This window comes from Ixodes scapularis, unplaced genomic scaffold (genome assembly GCF_016920785.2).
Source record: "Ixodes scapularis isolate PalLabHiFi unplaced genomic scaffold, ASM1692078v2 PGA_scaffold3__209_contigs__length_174095766, whole genome shotgun sequence".
NCBI classification, from domain to species: domain Eukaryota; kingdom Metazoa; phylum Arthropoda; class Arachnida; order Ixodida; family Ixodidae; genus Ixodes; species Ixodes scapularis.
Genome location: NW_024609868.1, coordinates 76,635,261 through 76,658,457, shown reverse-complemented (window position 1 = coordinate 76,658,457; position 23,197 = coordinate 76,635,261). Strand labels below are relative to the sequence as shown.

Sequence of the window (23,197 nt, the reverse complement as noted above, 5' to 3'; positions counted from 1 at the left end):
CACAAGTCGCTGAATCGGTGCTTGTGCGAAGCTAGACTTTCGCGCAGAGAGTAACCACACCCGCTAACGACGCCGATAAGGAACACGAAGCAAACAAAGCGCACACAGCACGTTCGCGCTCAAGTTCGTGTTTCGTCTGTATTCGCACCTTTAGCTCGTTGCTCGCCCTCCCGCGGCGGAAACGGGAAGCGCCTTAGTGAGGGTCCCCCGATTGTCCTGCTCAGCGGGCACGGTGGAACTGCTTGCGAGGATGGCTTGCGAAATGTCATTTCCGAATGCAAACAACACTTTTCACTGTTCCAACGTAGGGCTGCAGCCGATATAGGGTTGTACCTTATTAGAGAGTTTTAGTATTGCGTATAGAAAGAAACGCAAGCGCTGTGCGTTTGCGTTTCTTGCATGCTCCATGTTGCGCATGCGCGCCATCACCATGCGTCAATATAAGACTGCAATTTTGGGCTCCGCGCAAGCGCACTGTGGAACACACAAAGCTAACGCAAACACACAGCGCTTACGTTTGCTTGTATAGGCTATACTAAAACTCACTATTGTAAAATCCCGAGAGATGCCCCACCCCCGAAAGGTAGCCCAACTTCTGACTGGTAAGTGCAGTCATCTTTGCTTTTTTGACCCGCCGTGATAACATGGTTTGGCAGGGACATATGATCTTAAATTATCATCTTTTAAAACTTTTCTTGATTGAACACCGAAAGTTAGCCCACTCCTTATTTTCACCCAATTTTCTTTTGATTTTAGGTGGGCTCTCTCTCAAGATATTACAGTACTGTTTCACCAGCTTCCAACGCCAACGAAACGTGCTGCGGTGAGCAGACGTGCAAGCAGGTAGGCGTTCCTTCGAATTGGAAAGGCTGAGATTAGCAAAACGACCGCGCGTAAAAATGAAAGTAACTAACTGTTACAAAAAGATTATTAAATTTAAGAAAAACTTTCTTTTTTTTTTGGGGGGGGGGGGGGTGGTCATTTGGTTTGGAAGGATATTGGCGGCAAAATTGGAAGTTTTGCCGATTGTCAAAAGTCGCGACTTTGATAGCACCATATGCTTTACCCAGAATTAATGTAATTTCACATGGATTTCTCACATTAGCGAGAATGTTTTCATTGATTTTAGACTTTTTATTTCATAACTTTGTAATTAAAAATGTTACAATTCGTGCCAGTGATGATAGTTTGCACATTTTTGATTGTCATACTTGTTCATGTGTTTGAAATTAGATCATAAGCAACAAATTATATGAGCTTGAAAAATTATGTATTAAAATATCTTAACTTTAATATTATTAATATTAATACAAATCGCGGCAATGTATGCCCCCTATTAACGCCACAATCACAAAAATATGCCATTTAACCATGATAGTCTTTCCAGAAAAGTATCTTTTTGTTTTCTTTTTAGCATATGAAAAACTCTGACATTGTTATCAAGATAGACAAACAGTCAAACACTGGATGAAATATAAAGTCCTACTATATGTGTCACGTACGTTGCTTTAAAAACACACACACTTCAGCTGTCTTAAACGGATTGTCTTTGGGTTGTTGTAGTGAGAACAGCATTTCTTAATTTATGTTTTGTGAATGTATTTTAAAAATTGGATTTATTCTGTTTTTGTTGTCCTGGGAAACATGTTAAAGCAATTAATCATATAAACACCCAAAAACCAATTAAAAGGGCCACAATTTATTATTTCACATGACAAGAATCTGAGTGTGAAAAGGCAGCGGGAATGCACAAGTATCAGGACTATTCTTTTCAACAAATGCAATATTCTCTGTCACCTCTAAGGTGTATGAACACCCTGACTTTTAAGGGACACTAAAATCTCCAAAAATATTTTGAAGTAGCTGGATTGAACATGTATGTAATAAGGTTTCCGCAAACAACTTCTTTAACTAAATAATTACGATGTGAGACACATCTTGAGTTATGAAAGAACCCGAAATTAAGACCTACTATACTGAAAAATTAAATCCAAAATAGAGGTAGTTTCAGTTTCGCTCAACAATTAAAATGTGCCTCCTGGTGCAAATATCATGCTAAACACCGGTTTTGTTTTAAAGATAAGGGGGTGACCCGCGCTCATAACACCCTAGCTTCCTTGCATTACCAGAAATAACTTGTGTCGCTCAGTGAAGCCAGCCCACTAGACAGGCTCAACAGCGGCATGCCCCTTCGACCTTCACTATACCCGCCATTTTGGAAATTGAGTGGCGCCACCTATAGTGAATTGGAGACGCAAATAAAGAGCTAGATTTCAAGGAGCTGTGCAACGATTTTAATGTTGAAAGAATGGGCATCTTCTACTTTTGACATTGTTTATCTTGTCACAGAGGACACACCTCCTTCCATCAAAATGTTGCGATTCAACCTCGCAATCGCAAGGCAAAAATTAGAATATTCCCGACCTGCAGCCGCGAGCAGCGGTCATGAGAACCACGCGGCATGACGTCAATGGGGGTCTTGTAGAAAGATAGCAAGTTGTGCGAATACCTGCTCGATAAAAGGTAAACTTTCTATAAATCTTGTTGTTCCTACATAAATATAAATGCGTAAAAAAACTGGTACCATAGACTAAACTTTTATTATACCAAGTTTTAGTGGCGCCATTTATCCCCTAGGTCTCTGCTCTATCTGCTACCGCGAACAGCCGCCAGAGGGGGAGGGGGATAGAGCCGGACCAGTATGGCCAGACCCGGATGAGACTTTCCTCCTTTCACCATATTGTTTGCGCTGCACCCGCCAGCAGGTGGCCACGTGGTTGCGAGCAGGTAAGTTCTCGCTGCTCACTGATGGCTTTAGAGAGAAAGCTTCACCGGAACGCCGAGCGACCCCCATTGACGTCAGAGCGCACGTGACTCGGAAGATGGTGAAGGAGCAGTTGAGAGGTGCCGAAAACCTCAATATTTGTCCATTTTTAAAATAAAAACTAGGACATGCAGGCAAAAGCGTTTTTTTTTTTTTGTCTTTACTTCAGAAAGGTCGAGATACCAACTCCCAAATTATTTAAGCAAAGCACCGAAACTGTTGCACAGTCCTTTAAGAAAGGTGCAACTTTTTCTTGCCCCTCTTTCATTAAAGCTTCTAATTTATAAAACCTTAATTCGCCCTAAACTTGAATATGCCGCCTCAATCTGGAACCCTGGTATCACCCAATTGCATCTGCCGTAGAATCCATTCAAAACCGCTCCGCCCGTTTTATACTTTCTAACTATCATCGCACAGCTAGCACCACTTTAATGAAAGCATCTCTATCCTTGCCCAATCTTTCTCTTCGTCGAAAGATATCCTGTCTATGCTTGTTCCATAAGATATAGGTATCACTCTAACCTTACTCTCCGCCAAGCACTATTTTCTGAACCATTTTGCATATCATCACACACCGATCATCAATTAAAAGTTGGGATCCCTCATTGCAGGCACACCTACCTTTAATGCCTCGTTTTTGCCTCAAACCTCGATTGACTGGAACCGCCTTCCCGCAGCCATTATCACAATCACAAGCCTCAAATAAATTTAAAGGGAAACTCCGGTGATTTTTTCATGGTCGCCGATTTGTTTCAAAATTGGCTCAATACACTGATACACATGGCTCTACAAGTTCCCCAAGTATTGTGTGAAAAGAAAAAAAATTTGTGAAGTTCTTGAATATTCAAATTTCGTTTTCAGTGTTTCTCAAACCGGGAGCCCCTACTGGCAACATTGAAGTGTGACGACAGAAATGGTACGAAGTGGGCAGTAAGCCATGTTCCCAACTGATTACAAGACGTTTGATGGTGGGAAAAGAATGTTTGGTAACTGATTCACCGAGAAGCACGCAAAGAAACACTCGACATACTCTGTTTAAGACTACATGCACGACCTGAAAGTCTGTACCATGTGTGACGTCACACCACTGAAGAGCGCGCGAAAATCTGAACGCTGGTTTCGGCATTATCTTCATTTACGGTTTTCTCAATTGCTATTTTGAATTTCGAGAAAATAAATAGCATAATATGACGACTGAAGTCTGGGTAGTCAGAAAATGCAATTTGTTTAGGTAGCTCAAAAAACGGCCGGAGTACCCCTTTAAGACTGCCATTACTAACCTGTTACATGATGTTTAGTAGTAATTTTTTGTATTTTTTGCCTTTTCATTGTTACTGTAAAAAACTAAATTTTTACGAGGACTTAATTTTCGCAAATCGCCCACAATTTGCGAGAAATATGTCCCGCGAACAATTCGGGCAATATGTGAACGCTACAAAAGCTACACTCGATTCGCGAAAATTAGAACCCGTGAATAATTTCCAATTTTCAGCTTTGGCCCGATTCGCGAAAATTTGAGCCCGCAAAAGTTAAGTCGTTAACAGTATTTGTTTTATTCCATGTGCTGTGCCATTACTACGTGTTAAATGATGTTTAGTAGTTATTTTGTGTATTGTTTGCCTTTTCGTTGTTATTTGCTTTGTTCCATCTACTGCACCCCACTCCTCTCTCTAATGCCTTCGGGCCCTGAGAGACATAAATGAAATGAATGAAATGAACCACTCAATTGGAGTCACGTGGTTTGTGGGCAAGGTTTACAAAACGAGCTGCAGCCTGCAAGGAGCCAAAAGCGTTCACATCGGACTGGGAAAACGTGATCGCTTCGCTATAGCCGCTATTTCATTATAACTAAGGTTCCGCGTTTTCGGTTTTTATTTTTTCAAAATTCGGCATACTTTTTTCGGTGTTTATTTAAAGATTCAATTTTCATTTTTTTTGCCGGTGTATATTTATGCCCACAAAAATTTTACAGTTTTTTTCGGTGAATATGAAAGAAACATCATCGCACACCGGACCAGATGATCCTTGCAACTCTAAAATTCGTGATCCCTCAAGGAACAACGGCACAGATACATTGAAAAACAAACATTGACACTTTATTTGGCAAATGTGTGCAACTGTAAGAAACAAAAAAACAACAAAAAACACAGATGTACAAACAAGTCAGTGTCCCAAAAACATGGAACTTCACCTTCTGTACATCAGGATTACGTGATCTTATTATAGCAAACACATATGTACTTTCCCAGGTTCGCATTGATCCAAACTCATTTTTTCCTCATTAATGAACCTGGGCTTCGAGAATGCCCTCTCAATGTTAACACTGGACACTGTCAGGCTGAGGAGATGAAGCGCTGCCTGATCCAAAATTGGCCAAACAACCAAATGCGACTACCAAAAGAGACACGGTGCAACGTTTTGAAGCATAACATATTTTGTGTACTCACTAAACTCTGACTGCGGATCTTGCACCGAAAACTCCGAACCCTAATTATAACTGACTTCGTTATAAACGGTCATGACAGTATGACACAATTTTTACAAATTAAAATGTCAACTATTCAATATAACAAACCATTTATTTTTCCAAATGCTCCATAACCCTTTATGCAGGTACTTTAATTGTTACTGACAACATCAATCTCTATTTTATATACAATACATAGTTTTTGCGAGAAATGTTTGCTCACATTTCATGAAACACCTGGCATGACATTTCGCCTCAATAGTTAGATGTGTGTTACTTATCATAGCCACATAGAAGCTCAATCACACATCAGCAGATATTCTGCATGCAACAAACCAAATTTTTGCCAATGTGCTCACAACAGGCAAATAATGTAATATGTTCCATTCTCAAAGTATTCATTTGGTCAGTGCCTCTAGCATATATTTGGGCAGTCATAATAGCTGACTCGACACTTCCTAAACCATGACTGCTCAGCCGAACGGCTTTCGATTAAAGGCATGCAGCACTTCACACCCTTTGATCTAATAAACCAAAGAATTTGTCCCCTAAAAGCTTCCCCAGTAAAAAAAGAAAAAAAAAATGGCAGATAAATCTGCAGAACTTTTTGTTTTGTTCTTTACTCTACAATCTAAGAAATTCCAGCGATTGACCCTACCAAATGCTTTGCGGGAAAGTACTAGACACTCCAAATTTCTTACAGTGCATTGTTCAATGCTTTTCTCCTAACATAACAGTCAATATGGTAATCTGTTACCTTGCCGAGCATCTTCCACGACAGCCTGGAGGCCAACGTCAGTGGGCTTGTCCACCAGTGCCAACCTAGAAGCAAGCCCCGCAACTATGGGTAGGGCACCTGTAGGATATGGCATTTGTATCAGTGAATGACAGCCTGGCAAATAGCACTGGTCATGAATTAGGAGATCTTATAAGCAATTATGCATGAGTTACACATTCATTACCTTGAGCTTCATTTTACTATAACTGCTTAACAAAAATCTTGGGAAGACCATTGTGTATCACATCGACAGAAAATGAAGTATAGCATATATTCCACAATTGTCGATGAATTTGATGTCATGAAGATTGCATCCTTGATGGTCTCTGTGTGTGTTTGTGTACAACTGGTTGTGTTTCCAAATTTCGTTGCCCCTTGACTCTTCCATTTTATGTACGTGACAAGTCTTCAGTTATGGCTCAGCACCTGTTTCACTTGTTTTTTCCTCACAGTCAACATGCCCAATTTATTCCTTTTACTCATAACTAACAGAGAGAGAAAACAGTCGACGTTGGATAAATTGTCAGCACCATTGAAGGACAACTCTGGTTCATTTTCAATATTAAGAAAGCAATGGAATTATCTTTAGCATTGTCTAAAAAGACCCCACGCCAATTACTTCTGCCTAATTCCACCTAAAAGTTGATAAAACTGACAAGCAAATTGAAGTTAAAGCAAGTAGACAGGCGAGCTGATTAAGGATAGATGTGGTAACCCTAGAGCAGGGGACAAAAAAGGATTCAGTTTTGTGTCTGTCCATCCTTTTTTGTCCCCTTGCTCCAGGGTTACCATGTCTGACAAGCAAAGTTTGAGGTGTGCGAAATTACCAGAATCTGGTAATCCTATACTCTGTTCACCCTTAAGTTCAGACTAGAAGTTCCACCTTTAGCCCAATCTCACTGGCTATTGCAGTGCCTTGGTGGCATGTGCCTGTGCGTTCACACTTTTGTTAGCAAAGGCAGAAAGCTTGCACTGAAGGTGCAGCTTCTAGTCTCAGCTAAAGGGTGAACGGAGAATAGCAGGCGAGGTGAGCGTAGCCATCAATGCAGTCACCACCACCGTTTCTGCGCAGCGCACCCTGCGCTGCATCCGTCATGCTCAGGGAGATTTGTTTGCTTGTTTAATACTGTGTCTAGCAAAATCTACAGGCGGTGCTAGCAGCACGCTTATCGTTGGCCATGTGATTTGCAGAATGCGCATGCGCTGGAATGTCCTGGTGTGCTCTTGTGCAAGCATGCGTCATCGCCGGCAGCGTCCGTCACATGTGAGAGAGCCACTTTTCGACCTTGAGCATGGTATACTTCTACAAACCCGTTGCAACATATTTACACATAGTTTGCTGAACTCCACTTCCTTCTAATATTTTCAAAACAAGCCCTTGGGAAAACATGCCTTTATCTGCACTAAAACACAAGCTGCTATTACGGTAGTGCAGGCGTCTTCGAGTGTAGCAAACTGCCAATTGTAACAGACGACACTTCTGCCCATTTGTACCACATGGTTAGAGTTTGTAGGTGACGACACAAGAGCAATGTTGCTCGCAGGTAGGGTTCCGGATTACATTTGTGTTAAGCTTTAAACGAAGACTGTGCAAAAAATACGGTATTACACTTTTTTAGAAATAATTTGTGTAGAACCGTCTCTTATTACCTTGGGATCTCTAATCAACCATGAACTCAAATTCCTTGGAATTGACCGGAGTTGCCATAGCACAGCTAAACAATCCAGCTCGCTCAAAGCTATCTGGCCACTATCGTATAGTAGGTTTGTGCGAAGATTTAAATAGTAGCTACGAATAGTGCGTTATCTGATATTCGGTTAGAGATGATCTGCAACATTCATGCTTTTTGACGTGTTAGCAAAGTCACAATTGCGCCAAGTTGGTGATCTCCGATGAGTGTGCTTCTTACCGCGCACCGGTGCACTGCAGAAAAGTGATACCTGCAAAGCAGGCACAGTGTTTTTGCGATTTTTGCTTCACTGTAGTGCAGTAGTGCAGCCGTGTGCTTAGGGGAAAAGCACACTTTCAGAGCGAGATGGTGAATGTGTGTGCCTGGTGAATATAGAAAAAGTCAGACTTCTTATGAGTTGTGAATCCGCCAAAGGAGTTGAGGAAGGAAAGAAGAGAAATGAGAAGAGCGAAAAAAAGGAGAAGACAAGGGTGAAAGAAGGGAGGGGATAGTAGAAGATGTGGCGACTAGACTGAATCATCCTGGCCAGGCCTTACCAAGACTCCTGTCTATGAGACGCGGGGGGCCGAAGTGGTGTATTGTCTCGCCCGGGGGGCCCCGAAGGGTCCAAACCTACCCTGGGCTTGGCTCAACCACCAGGATGCCGCCCTTTTCCCCAGACACGAGAAAGCCACGCACAGCCAGACGTGGGCGAGCGAACCCACATGGCTCGGGGTCTGTGGAGACGCCACTTTCCAAACACCTGCTTTCACAGGTGCCCCCTGCGGGGTACTGTATTTAAAACACCGGTTATGGTAGGCCTGGTAACGATTTCACATCTCAGCACAACATGATGCTGTGCTGAGCCAACTTCCTGGTTATTTTTTATGAGGTATGGCTACTTATTGCAAGATAATATCCTATGTGTTGCACCATTAGTAGATCTGTGCTTCGAACAAGTTTCTCCTGCCATAACCTAGCATATCTTCTCAAGCCATTCAACCAATAACTGGAATGCATTAAGGCCCTGTCACACTGAAGAAACATGACGGCAAGAGCAATACAACACGTTGTCCAACAGTCGAGCAACTTTTTGCTCGCTCCCCGTCTTGTCCGATAAACCTGTCACATCGCTGCAACAGCTGCACAACATGGACGCCAACTAATATGTTGCCTCGGTATGACAGCTTTTGGCAACAAAAACAGCCCCAACTTGCGTTGGAAAACGTGTGTTGCCCTGATTGCTGGCTGAGCGAATTTTGGGCTGGCAACACGACAACACAGAAAGCTTCAATGGCAGAGCTAGATCCCTATCAATAATGTCTTACTTAAATAAAGGATTGGAAAACATTATTTAACAATACTTAAGGCTGGTCTGCAGCTAAAATAATTTGATGAATGTTTTTACTGCGTAATTAAAGGAAGCTCACAGCTACAGTCGTGAACGTTCAGATTGCAATTAGGACTTACATGCCTGCTCACCCCCTAATAATGTACAAAAAAAATAATCCAGAAAAGCAGAGATTAAAAAATCTAAGCATTAGAACGACCACTCTGATCATGATTGTTGATGCTTGGAACTTGGAAACGAGCTGCTACCAGACACCTGATTTGTTTCCAAAATACCCAGGACGTTTTGGGAAATGAAGCGATCACATAGCAGGCGGTAGGCAAAGACCGTTGAAAAATATTTATTTCACCGATTGTTATGACGACCGATCATGTAGGTGTTGCAGTCTTCAAGCACTCTCAGTTCAGCTCAACACCATGCTACAAAAGGTGCCTTGGGGTACTGCCGGTGCTAACTCAATTTTACAGTACAAATAGGAACTGCACGAAAGAAAGAAACGGACAGAAACAATTCATACCATGGCGTAAATTCTGAACATATATCAGCGGTCTCACTTTCCTCGGTTAGGCCTATCTGCTTTGTCAGCGAATGAAGAACATTTTGATAAAATAAAAGGTAGAAAATACTCCCCATGTCAAGTTTTCTAATCACAATTACTGGTCGATGTCGTCCCGTGGTAATTACCGGTTGTTCGAACACACTAGCACTTTGTAGAGTCACATTTCCAGCGACGTTGCGACGCACATGTACGAAGGTAAACAATCAAGATGGCACAGTGTTCCCCGTGTTGTCCCCGCCGTCAGCACGGTGTAACAGGGTGGTTGGACAAATCGGGCAACATGGCTGCTGGGCAGCAGCACATCTTGCCCGACTGTTGTTGTTGCCGCGATGTGACAGGGCTGCCGGCAACACAATTTTCTCATGTTGCTGGATAGAGTTGTCCAACTGTTGCCTCATTGTGACAGGGCCTTTAGTACCATATATACCTCGCTGAAGTTGCAGGATAAGAAAAGCTAAACAAGCTCCTCCCGCAAAGCCCACAACTCTCCCCACTTTAGCAGAGCGAAGGTTGGAGAGGAGGCGAGATGACTCGGCTCGATCCTCTCTCGCTTTTTTCTATCGCTCACTCTGCTAAAGTGGAAAGAGTGGAGCGCACTTGCGGGGACCTCTCTTAACCTGCGTAACGGAGCATAGTTATTGTCTTTATGGTAGGGGGACTCCGAAATGACCCATCTTCCTCAAAATAAATCGGCACACCAAAAGAGATTTGCCGGATAGGTACAAAAATGCCTGCTGAAAAGTCTGCTTTCTGTTCATTTATAACGCTACCTGCGACCAGGAGACTAACACGCCAGTCGTAGTTCAGGATCAGGAAAGAGGCGAGCATTGGCGCAAGGCTCAGGGAGATGTTGGACGAGGCAGCCAGGATACCGTATGACGTTCCAAAGGAAGAAGGAGGGAACCACTGCGGGGAACAGATTAACAGTGAGCAGGCTTATGCATGCACACATTAGCAGTCCATATAGAGTGCAACACATGGATCCGAGGGCCTTAGTGAGAACACGGACGTTAGGTGGAAGATTCCTAATGCTTATACTGTACAAGCACTGGTGAAGAAGCACGCAAACAAGAAACATCATAATCGTGTTTTTCTTCCAGACCTTTCAAATGTTACCCTATAAACCATTAGACAGTTTCCCTAATTGCCCGCAGTTGTTTTGCACCCTTCGTGTTGATATGCACATCAACATTAAATGTGGTCCTTATGTACCAAGTAGGAACACTTTTTTTCAATGTTTGCCTTTGTCTGGGAGCATCTTTTATTTATGTCCAGAGGCTATTAATTTCTTCAAAATACATTGAACAAACATATAAACCTTTTTCGTTTATTCTCGTCCCCAGTCACCTGGTAGACATATTCGGTATGTGCGACAAAAAATAATTTAACATTTTAACCTGCATATAGTAAAAGAATAGAGGTGAGGCAAAATGAGAATGGGTGACAGTTACGCTTATATCCTGGATGTCTTCTATTGATGTGGCAACAGCAAAGCTATGTTTTCGCCCATACCGGAAGTGACGACATTTAAGATGGCGGTGCCTTTGTGGAAAAGGTGCATGTCCCCAAGGGGAGCCAAGGGATATTAAACTAATCACTGGCGGCGGGGCTGCTTGATTCACGGTTGCCCAGCGGTGACCGTTGAACCCACTGTGATGCACGCTTGTGACCTAGTAGTGGGGTCGCACAGGGGTCGAGCAGAGGAGGAAGGGCTCTGCCCCGCTGGTTTTCCCCAGGCTGTTCCATTGGCCAGTCCTGAATTTTTTTTTCCCTTCCCGAATTGGCTTCACTGTGAAATTCACACTTATCTCATGATCCAATTCATTTTATTCGGATTGGTTTTAAGTCTGCAGTGCCTTGCGGCGGGAGCGGACAGAGGCACATTATTTTTATTTCTTCATCTCTGTCCTGTTGCAAAAGGCCCCAGGAAATGACCTTCCCTATCTATTCCGACCGGCACCGGTGAACCGTCGCCACGTGGCTCCGGTCAGCTGTGCCCGGAAACGAAGAGAGACGTGACTTGGGGGCACCGTGCACATTGGTGCAAGGGGATCATCGAGTTGACCAACGCGTCCCTAACTCCCGGCCCCACCCCTTGCTGCTTCTGTCTTGCCTCAACGTACAGCGCTATCGACAGTCTTGGGACGCCCTGGACAAAGGAGGGGGCTTTGCACCCTATTCTCAGCTTAAAGCACTGATGGGATTATCGTCTTGGCGTGCGAAAACCAAGAATCTGCACATGGGGGTAATTATCTCTTTGCCCCATCCAAACTTCGACGGCACCGGTGACCGACCAAGGGGCGGGAAGGGGCGTTCTTGACTGTAACGAACACCGACCACGCCGTTTTGGTCAAGGCAGGGACGATAGGAATTCCCTACTAGGGATGTGGGGAAAAGTAACGTTATAAAAGCAGCAGCAGGCGGCTGCTACTGTGTGTTTTCAACATTGTTCTTCCGTTCATGTTGTAAACTTGTCCATGTGTATATATATAGAGTTAGTATTAGAGACACACCTCCTGCTCCCTGGTCCCTCACGATTCCGGGTTCCTGATGAGTTCCTGCCCTGGCTCGGCTCCCTGCCACACACCAAAGTTCCTGGACAACCGCTCGGTCCGAACAGGCCTCAAATCAATTATGTATATGCCGCAGGGTCTGTGGGTTCAGTACTAGCCCAATCGCCAACTTGCCGGTCACGAGTTCCGTTGTCAATCTCAGGTGTGATCAAAGGTGGATTAATGAATAAGGCTTGGGGGGGAGGTGGGGGGGGGGGGGGAGAGCGATAGGCATTCGGCTGGCAGCAGGGAGGGGGAGTCTGCTGAGATATGACGTTACGGCCGAAACATCGCCCACATCTATCTTGTTGGCCCAATATTTGCTTTCACCAAAAACAAACCTTTTGGCTGGTGTATATCAATTGTAAGTTGATTTTGGGGGGCTTAGGGGGGGGGGTTGGTCGCCCTCCCCCCTAAATTTGCCCCTGGTTGTGATCCGATTTGGAGTACCTGCTGGAGCAGCTTGACAAGGGCTGGCCAGCCACAGCCCTGGGCAATGCCGTTAAGGCACCAGAGGATGGACACCAGGTAACCCGCCAGGGAAGACACTGAAGTTGCGCTGAAGCCCAAGGTGACCAGACCACTCAGCACCAGTCCCACGCCAAACAGCAACCGAGTGCTAAGTCGGTCCGCAAGCACCCCGCACGTGAACTTGCTGCCGGCATAGGCCAGGTTCTGGGCACTCATCATCGTACCTGCATACTATTTGGCATTAGACCTCCACACATCCCTGCACATATTTCGCGCCCTCTGTTTGCCACAAAGCCGCGGGCAACTCTTACAAGAATCACCAGTACATAAATTGCAAGTGTGACATCAACTGTGAAGCCAGCAACAGACACTACTCAAGAGTGTGCGCTTCTAGTGGCTGCTGTGCCAATTATCCGAGGCTGCCATATTTCTGGCGCTCACTCTGAGGATCTATTTGACACGAGAGCTGCGTTGGCATTCAGCGTGAACTTAGATCCCAACGTAATGGACACAAATGCTGTGTGAGCACTCGGCAAGGATCTCTTGCCGAGTGCTCACACACGCGCAAACTAGCGCTGCCCTGCGCGCTAGTTTGCGCGCAGGACAGCGCAAGCTAGCGCACCCGCGTTACGGTGATCACGTGGACGCCGTTCAGCCAACACCGGGAGTAGAAACTCATGACATCATCGTTCAATTTTGCTCTGAGAAGTAAAAACAAACAAAATGTAAGAATGACGTAGACATGCCTCTGTCGTAGTGGCTCAACGTTGGCCGCTCCAACTCCGTCACATTGACTGCGCTGACGATTGCACCTCACGTCGCACGCTGGAGTTGGCAAATTTCGGCGACTTGGCTCACTTGAAGGTTTGCTGGCCAGTTTATTAAATATGTAGACGGAATTAGATCATAATATTTGACATGAGGTCTTCCTATGTGATACTGAAGAGGGCTACATAGTTTTCTAAATATCAAAAATAAAGCGGAGCTGCCCTTTAATGGTTTTCAATGATACCAAGAGTTTCTGGGAACGGTGGACATATTGCAACACTTTTTTTTTTTTGCACTAAAAATTAATTATGCAAGACTATTCGCGACTCCAGCAAAACGGACGCCGCCAAGCGGGAAAACCGGGAACCAGCCGGTCCAGGTCGCTCCGCGCCCTTCCGCGTCTCTGGTGGCTTTCGCGGACACGTGTTGTCGGCGCGATGGCGAACGATGTAATTTGACGAAGGTCCAAATATTTCTTAAGTTTTCCTGAGTGATCATTAGTGAGGTGAAGCCTCAGTAGATTGTTTTCTTCTATTACGTGTTTGAAAGCCCGTTTACTCCACAGCACACGGTCGCGTGCTTTCGATTTCTTGGATGGGGTGGAATCACGGAAAACTTTTTGATTTCTTGTCTGTCTCGAATCATATTCAAAGTGATGACTGCTTGGTAACTGATACTGGAGGGAACATCAATGTTGCAGCCAAGTGAATGGGAAGGTTCGTTAGCTGCTTTTCTTGAGTTTGGTTGTGTTCGGTTAGCTTCAAGTTTGAGCCACCCACGCCGGTCGGTGCGTTGGCTATTCATCTTGGCTGCTTTTCGCCGAAAAAGCCTTTGGACCACACTGAAGGAGTTGGGCTGATTTCGCAATTACTTGATTCAGGAAAACTTGCTCACTGCAAATGATGAATGAGGGAAATTATCTGTTTTCAAAAGGTGGGAGACAAGTCTCGCAACGTTAGATGCTGTCACGGCATTTTGACCTATCGCGCCTCCAATATTTATATTACGAGGACGTCGAAGCCAGCAGCAATATACGTCTACATTGGTCAGGTTGACCGGCCACAAAAAAATACCAATTTTCTCCGTTCAATGCAGAGAGGTTCTGCGCGGATCTTCAATGAAGACTCTCTTCAGTTTGTCCCCGTGCTGCCGGCTATAGAACCATTTGGCTAAGTTTAAGTAGTATGTCTCCGTCTGTCAAATATACTTTTATTCAGCAGCTCACGTAATAGCTAGTCAACTAAGCTCATATTTCAACCCGAAGGATATACTAATATCGCTTCAGTGGAACCCCCCCCCATAGTATGTAATATAATACATAACCCGCTCGTCAAAATGACTTCTCGATTGCTACTAAAACCTGAATTGAAATATGAGTATCAGCTGCCGAGTGGGGCGCCGGCGGGTTAACATGGTCCTTGGCTCAAGAAGCAGTTGCTTAATTTTCGTAATTTTCCTGCAGCCTGTGTTGTTGGCCGAGCAGACGACTGGAGCTGTTTCGTAAACGCGGATACGTACAAAAGCTTGATTTCGCGGACAGATAAGTCGCATGGTCGAGGCATGCGAGTTAGCTGAAAAGTTACTCTCTGTGGAACAATTCTATAGTCATCGCCGCTTTCCTTAGATGATCAAAACTGATTAGTATATTACCGTCTCTACGGAGCCCATAGTTTCGGTTTTGAACGAAATCTCCGAAACGAAAGTTTGACACGAAAAGAACAAAAAAACACCGGCAAAACAAAACTATGCTTTGCAAGTTTATCTGCACCGGCTACACTTAACCGTCTCAGTTCAAATACCTATAAAATTGGGCATTAAACAAAAGAAAATCTGTTAAATTGAACGCGCCACCTGTTCAGGCGGCCCGGTCGAGCCGCCGCGACCTGGACTCAGCCGCCATGTTTGTTTGGTGGGGGCGCCCCCTATAGGTCGCTGGAGTCGCGAATAATCATCCCTAATAGACCTAATGAGAGTGACTAATATGAAACCAATCTTGTTTCTGCACAATGGATATAGTCTTTACACAAAAACTTTTGGCAAGTGTCTGGTCAAACACTGTTTTTTTTGCCATATTTTCTGGAAGGATCGTGACACTGGCGACGAGGAACCGTGGCACTGGAGGCCACCAACGTGCACGGTTCGGCCCACGCCGCCGAGAGAGTCGGAACACAGCCACCCGCTCCTGTTGCCATGCCGCTGTATGGGAGGCTCGAGCCATTCGAGGGAGATGGGTCCGCCTGGCCAGTCTACGAAGAACAACTCCACGTGTTCTTCCGGGCGAACGACACGCCCGAGGCGAAACAGCGGGACATCTTCTTGGCCAGCTGCGGGACCCGCGTCTTCAGTCTCCTGCTCGACCTCCTCAAACCGGCCACGCCACACGTCAAAACGCTGGGTGAGCTGCTCGCCACGCTGCGCTCGCACTTCAGCCCGGTGCGGTCCACGCTTATGGAGCGGTTCCGCTTCAACAACCGGAGCCGCCGGGACGGGGAGACCCTCGGGCAGTTTGTCGAACACCCGCGCCTTCGGCAACCAGTTGGACTTGCTACTCCGGGACCGGTTCGTCTGCGGCATCAACAACCCCGCCATGCAGACGCGACTCCTAAAGCTCCTCGACCTCTCCCTGGACGACGCGTTGAAGGCAGCGCAGGTGGTGATGGAAGCCGCAGCAAGGGACGCCAGCGAAATTGCGCGTGCGGCCGGCTCACCGTCGACGGAAGCAACGGTGAACAAGATGGCGGCAAGAAGCGGTGCCTGCAGCCGCTGCGGTGCTGCCCACTCCCCCTCACAGTGCCAGTTCGTCCAAGCACAATGCTTTACGTGCGAGAGAACTGGGCACCTCACACGTCTGCCGAGGGGGGAGGACTAGCGGCGGCCAGCAGCAGCAGCAGCCTGGTTCAAGCCCGGGTTCCAGCCAAGCCCGCGGCCAGGGTGGCCGTCGCAAGAGAAGGCGGCGAGGACGAGCGGCACCAGGTCCGGGTACCTCCTCAGCCAGGGTCCACGTCGTGGCCGAGGAGCCGCAGATTTTCGACGTGTGGCACATGAATAAACTTTCGTCGTCTGTGCCACCTTACTTGGTGTCTGTTGAAATCTGCGGCAACCCCATTACCATGGAGCTGGACATGGGGGCCAGCGTGTCGGTCATGGCCGGGAAGCTGTTCAAGCGGACCTTCCCTGGCGTGTTCATTGAGGCGTCTGATGTCATGCTGCGCAGCTACTCCGGGCAGCTTTCCCAGGTCCAGGGTCGGGCCCAAGTCAGCATTCGCCTTGGCGACAGGGAGGCAATCCTTCCCCTCTAACCAAGGGGTCGTCGCCGACGCTGCTGAGCCGGAAGTGGCCCAGCAGCGTGACTCTCAGAACGTGAACACCCAGTGCGCGTCACGCACTAAGTGTTCGGCTGCCGGAGTACCAGGAAGCTGGTACTCCGGCAGCCGATGAAAGACGTCCCGAGCCTCCTGACCGACTTACGGTCCCTGTTCCAGCCGGGGGTGGGCACCTTCGCCGGCACGACGGTCGGCATCCACGTACCTGAGGGAGCCCGGCCTCGTTTCTTCAAGCCGCGTCCGCTGCCGTTCGCACTGAAGGCACGGTCACCCAGGAGCTGCAACGGCTGCAGCGAGAGGGGATCCTGGTGCCCCTCAAAACCTCTGAGTGGGCCGCACCGATTGTTCCAGTCCTCAAGCGAGACGGCCGTGTCAGGATCTGCGGGGACTTCAAGGTCACCATCAACCCCGTCGCTACCGTCGAGAAGTACCCGCTGCTTCGGATAGATCTCTGGTCGGCTGTGTCAAGAAGACAGAAGTTCTTCAAGCTCGACCTTCGAAATGCCTATCAGCAGCTGGTACTCCAGGATGCCGCCCGGAAGTATGTCACCATTTCGACAACCATGGGACTTTTTCAGTACAAGCGCCTACTGTTCGGCATGGCCTCAGCCCCAGCCATCTTCCAGAGGGAGATGGACAACCTCTTCAGGGGCATGAGGCACGTGGCGGTGTACTTGGACGACATCCTGGTTACCGGTACCGACAACGGGGACCACCTGCAGAACCTGCGCAAAGTCCTGACACGATTACAGGACGCCGGTCTCAAGCTGAGGCTGGACAAATGCGTGTTCCTGACCCCCAGTGTGGAGTACCCGGGACACATCATCTCCCAGGCTGGCCTGGCCCCGGCACCCCGCAAGATCGAGGCCGTGCTCAAGGTGCCGAAGCCCAAAAACAAGAAGGAGCTTCAGAGCTACCTCGGCCTCATAAACTTCTACAGGAGGTTCCTGCCCAACCTGTCGACGCATCTAGAGCCGCTGCATCGCCTGCTTCGGGATGGTCAGCAGTGGGCCTGGAAGAAGGAGCAGGATTTGGCCTTCCAGCACAGCAAGAAGTTAGTGATCAAGGCTCCGGTGCTGGTGCACTTCGATCCGGCCAAGCCTGTAGTCCTCACCGTGGATGCGTCGCCGTACGGGGTAGGAGCCGTCCTGTCGCAACGGGGTCAGGATGGTCAGGAACGCCCTGTGGCGTTTGCTTCTCGTCCTCTCCATGTGGCAGAGCAACGCTACAGCCAGCTCGACAAGGAAGGCTTGGCCCTCATGTTCGGGGTCGAGCGCTTCCACCAGTACATGTGGGGCCGGAAATTCGAGGCGGTCACGGACCACAAGCCGCTGCTGGGGCCTGACAAGGCAGTCCCAGTGCAAGCATCGCCTCGGGAGGTACGCTGGGCCTTGACGCTGGCGGCCTACAGTTACGAGCTGGTCTACCGCCCTGGGAAGGACCTGGGATTTGCTGACGCCCTGAGCCGCCTGGCCCTGCCGGAGGCACTTGCTGCCGTTCCAGAACCAGCTGACGTTTTCCTGCTGGAGCAGGCCTACCCGGAGGTACTCACCAGGACTGCGGTGGCGCAGGCGACCAGCCGGGACCCGGTCCTGTCTCAGGTGGTCAAGGCGGTTTCCAGAGGGGAGGAGCTGCATCATCAGGCCTACAGCCACAAGGCCGCCGAGCTGAGCTTGGAGCAGGGCTACCTGCTGTGGGGTTCCAGGGTGGTGATTCCACAAAGTCTCCGGGCCAAGGTCCTGCAGCTGCTGCATGCGGGGCATCCTGGCGTGGAAAAGACCAAGATGGTGGCATGGTCGCACGTTTGGTGGCCTGGCCTGGACCAGGACATCGCACACCAGGTGCAAGGCTGCCAGGTCTGCCAGGAGAATCAGCGAGCCTCGCACCACGTGGAGATCACCCCCTGGCCGTTCCCACAGAGGCCCTGGTCCTGCCTGCACATTGATTATGCGGGACCCTTCAAGGGCCACTCCTTCCTGGTGGTAGTGGATGCTTTCTCCAAGTGGGTGGAGGCACTGCCAGTCACTACACCATCGGCAAGCGCGACCATTGCGATGCTGCGGCAGGTCTCCGCGGCGCAGGGATTGCCGGACATTATTCTGTCCGACAATGGTCCCACTTTCGCCAGCACCGAGCACCTGGACTGGCTGCAGAGGAATGGGATCCGCCGGATGCTGGTTCCGCCATACCACCCCGCTTTTAATGGTGTAGACAAGCGAGTGGTACAGACCATCAAGACCAAGCTCAAGAAGAGCCAGCCCGAGAATTTTCGGACGCAGGTCGCCCGGGTACTGTTCCAGTACCAGACCACACCCCATGAGGTCACTGGCCGTGCCCCCTGTGAGCTTCAGCTGGACCGGATGGTCAAGACACCCTTGGACGTCTTGCATCCAGACCTCCGGTCCATGGCGCTCCTGAAGCAGCTGAAGCAGAAGCTGGCTGCTGACCGAGGGTACCGTCCCAGGCCTTTGCCGGAGCCGGGAGCGTCGGTCTACGCCAAAGACTTCCGTTTTGGCCCACCCTGGTCTGCCGGAAATGTGGTTTCACCAGCGAGTGCCTTGTTGCAGCTCGTCCCCATGCCCGACGGGACCACCTGGCACCGGCACGCCGACCACGTCAGGCCTCGCTCCGGGACCTGGCTTGCACCCTCGGCCGTCGCTTCGGAGGACCAGCCCACAGGGGGATCAACGACAGCCCCAGTCGCGGCCAGTGGAGCGCCACCCACCACGGAGGCGACAAGCGTCGCCACTCCTGTGGCACCAGTTGGACCGGTGCCACTCCCAAATCCGGTCCCTGCGGCTCCACTGGATGGAGTGCGACCGGTTCAGGCAGCGCCCAGCGTTGTCACACCTGGCCCGTCGACACCAGTGACCAGGCAGAACATGCAGCAGCGAAGGCCACCTGACCGCTACTCGCTGGGGTGACCTTCATCGTCGACCGGCCAGGACTTTGCACGACCAGACGCAGAGTTGGTGTCGGCCGTGTGCGTTGTGTAGTTATTTATTTTGTTTTTAGAAAAAACAAACTGGGGGGGAGGAATGTAACAAGTACGTAGCACCCCCTCCAGTCCGCCCATCTGTGGCCGCCAGGCTCGGCGGGCAACATTGATCACCGTGCCGAATAAACGCCGTAGAGCGCACGCCGCCCCAGTCAGTCATCGTCCACCCTCACAACCAGGCTGTGTGTCGTCTCTTTTCGGCGGGTGCTTCGACCCTCTTCGTCCACGTTCTAGAAGGATCGTGACAGTAAGGTGTCCCAAAGGCAAGTACAGCAGACGGGAGTAACCCAGCTGTTTTTGGGAACTATGCACAAAGGGACATATTATAAAATAAAATAAATTAATAAAAAATAACTCTGCCGTGAACTGGACTTCCCTTTTGGGAGGCTACACAGTTTTAATGAGCAGTATGGAAACCACTGTACTCCTAACAAACATATAGCAGCTAGCGATATGAGCTAAAATGCACAAACGGCGACCAGGCAGCACAACCCATGCTGTCGCACAGCTACTGTCCTAGGCGAAAAATTCTAACTGGGACCAGTTGGAACCTCAACTGCTTCAACTGGGACTAACTAGAGTGCCTTCATGTGCGCTTCGCATAGAGTGATGCCAACTGCCTGTTTCCCTTTCCCACACCCTCTTCCACCGCCATTTTGTTCCTCTCATTGTTTCCCCGTGCGCCGGAAAGTGGCCTTTGTGTCCATCGGTAATCCCATCCGAGGGGGAAAATGCTAATCCTCCCTCCGTGGGTTCCACAACGCTGCTCTGAACTTCTGAGATAAGGTGCTTGTTTCCGGGAGGGTTATAAGCCCCACGGATTATCGCCGAGGAACAAAATGGCTGCTGGTTTGTCGGCGAGTGGTATTACAAAGGGTGGCATCACCCTAGCAAAGCGCACATGAAGGCTCCCTAGGACTAACTGGTACCAACTGGGAATCAACTGGGACCAATAGGAGTCCAACTCGAACCAGCTGAGGGGTCAACTGGTTTGAACCATTCCCAGTTGAGAGTCAACTGGTTTGACTCCCAGTTGGGAATGGAGTGAACTGGGTCCAGTTAGGAAAGCAACTGGTTGGAGCGATTCCCAGTCGGACTTCAAATGCCTTTCCCGTTCCTAGTTCACACGGGGCAACAATTTTGACAAGTTGGGGGTGTATTGACCTTTGCTAATGAAGAAAACTAAAAACACTTACATTTTTAGATTGATACAAATAGGGAAATCTTTAATTACTGGGTACAGTTTTATATATTTATAAAAATAATATAAAATTTTTAATTAACAAAATAAATTTTTTTAATTGGAAAATATAATTAGTGACGAAATGTGTTCACCTAAATGAACATTTAGTGCATCATTAAAATGTATTAAAACATTTATTTAAACCCCTACAGTATGTTTTTCTTTTAATAAATAAATTTATCTTTTGGCCAATCAGAGCTAGTCGGCCGCCGTGGCACGCGGGTGCGGATTAGTGGTATGCGCTGTCGACAGATGGCTCTGCCTGTGCTGACGCCGGAGTCGGACGGAACGCGGTAGAGAAGGGTCGCCATCGCCGAAGCTGGCGTCGTTATGAAAATGTCAAAACTACAGCTGCGCTTCTTTGGACCTAACTGTACACACACCATGGTGGCGGCGGTGAACTTTGGGGATGGAAATATGCAGTTCAGCGATCGGAGGGCACCCAGGAAAGAATGGACGCACATAGACCGCACGGAAGAAAACGCCGCGGAGAGCACAATGGCAAAAATGGCGGGAGGTCTACCTCGAAAATGTTCGACTGTTGTGACAGAGATTGCAAGGTGGGAGCACTACCGGATCCTATCAGAACTTTACCTGCGCAACGCGGGATCACGGGTGAGCCCCTTTCTTCACGCGATGGGGAGAGAAGCTGAGGACGTCTTCACTAACAGACGCCAGCGGCCGATCTTCCTTCATCTCACAAATACTACCTCTGAAAAAGCGATTCAACCGTCGCGAGCAAGTGGCTAAACCCGGAGCGTGTATGTCACCGAACCTATTATTTAGTTTCATTCTTCAAGTTTTTGACAATAAAGTCTTGTCAACCTTCCATTTTGTGCCGTGTTTCGTTGTTGCTGGAGTTGGTACCAGCGGTAACTGGGACCAACTCCAACTGGGACCAGTTGTAACTGGGACCAATTCCAGCTGGGACCAACTCCAACTGGGACCAGTTGGTCCCAGTTGCAACTGGTTTATGGAACAATTCCCAGTTGCAACTGGTCCCAGTTGGAGTTGGTCCCAGCTGGAATTGGTCCCAGTTACAACTGGTCCCAGTTCGAGTTGGTACCAACTCCAGCAACAATGAAACACGGCACAAAATGGAAGGTTGACAAGACTTTATTGTCAAAAACTTGGAGAATGAAACTAAATAGGTTCGGTGACGTACACGCTCCGGGTTTAGCCACTTGCTTGCGACGGTTGAATCGCTTTTTCAGAGGTGGTATTCGTGAGATGAAGGAAGACCGGCCGCTGGCGTCTGTTAGTGAAGACGTCCTCAGCTTCTCTTCCCATCGCGTGAAGAAAGGTGCTCACCCGTGATCCTGCGTTGCGCAGGTGAAGTCCTGATAAGATGCGGTAGCGCTCCCACCTTGCAATCTCTGTCACAACAGTCGAACATTTTCGAGGTAGACCTCCCGCCATTTTCGCCAGTGTGCTCTCCGCGGCATGTTCTCTTCCGTCCGGTCTTTCCTGGGTGCCCTCCGATCGCTGAACTGCATCTTTCCATCCTCGAAGTTCACCGCAGCCACCGTGGTGTGTGTACAGTTAGGTCAAAAGAAGCGCAGCTGTAGTTTTGACATTTTCATAACGACGCCAACTTGGGCAATGGCGACCCTTCTCTACCGCGTCCGTCCGACTCCGGCGTCAGCATAGGCAGCGCCATCTGGCGACAGCGCGTACCACTAATCCGCACCCGCGTGCCACGGCGGCCGGCTAGCTCTGATTAGTCAAAAGATAAATTTATTTATTAAAAGAAAAAAAAATACTGTAGGTATTTAAATAAATGTTTTAATATCTTAATAATTCACTAAATGTTCATTTAGGTGAACACATTTTGTCACTAATTATATTTTCCAATTAAAAAATGATTTAGTTAATTAAAATTTTTATATTATTTTTATAAATATATAAATGTACCCCAGTAATTAAAAATTTCCTATTTGTATAAATCTAAAATGTTAAGTGCTTTTAGTTTTCTTCATTAGCAAATGTCAATACACCCCCAACTTGTCCAAATTGTTGCCCAGTGTGAACTGGGAACGGGAAAGGCATTTGAAGTCCGACTGGGAATAGCTCCAACCAGTTACTTTCCTAACTGGTTCCAGTGCACTCCATTCCCAACTGGGAGTCAAACCAGTTGACTCCCAACTGGGAATGGTTGAAACCAGTTGACCCCTCAGCTGGCCCCAGTTGGAC

At 48.1% G+C, this 23,197-nt stretch overlaps 1 protein-coding gene across 2 annotated transcripts in view; it reads right to left on the bottom strand.

Annotated features, from left to right (window-relative positions):
* Positions 1-23,197, bottom strand: part of LOC8042927 (glucose-6-phosphate exchanger SLC37A4) — a 31,215-nt gene that overhangs the window by 5,789 nt on the left and 2,229 nt on the right. For both annotated transcript variants that reach the window (XM_040207064.3, XM_040207061.3), the window contains exons 3-5: positions 12,652-12,896; positions 10,420-10,555; positions 6,049-6,147 (exon numbers count right to left, since the gene is read on the bottom strand). In XM_040207064.3, coding sequence (XP_040062998.1) covers positions 6,049-6,147; positions 10,420-10,555; positions 12,652-12,896 — 480 coding nt within the window. The remainder of the gene's footprint in view (positions 1-6,048; positions 6,148-10,419; positions 10,556-12,651; positions 12,897-23,197) is intronic.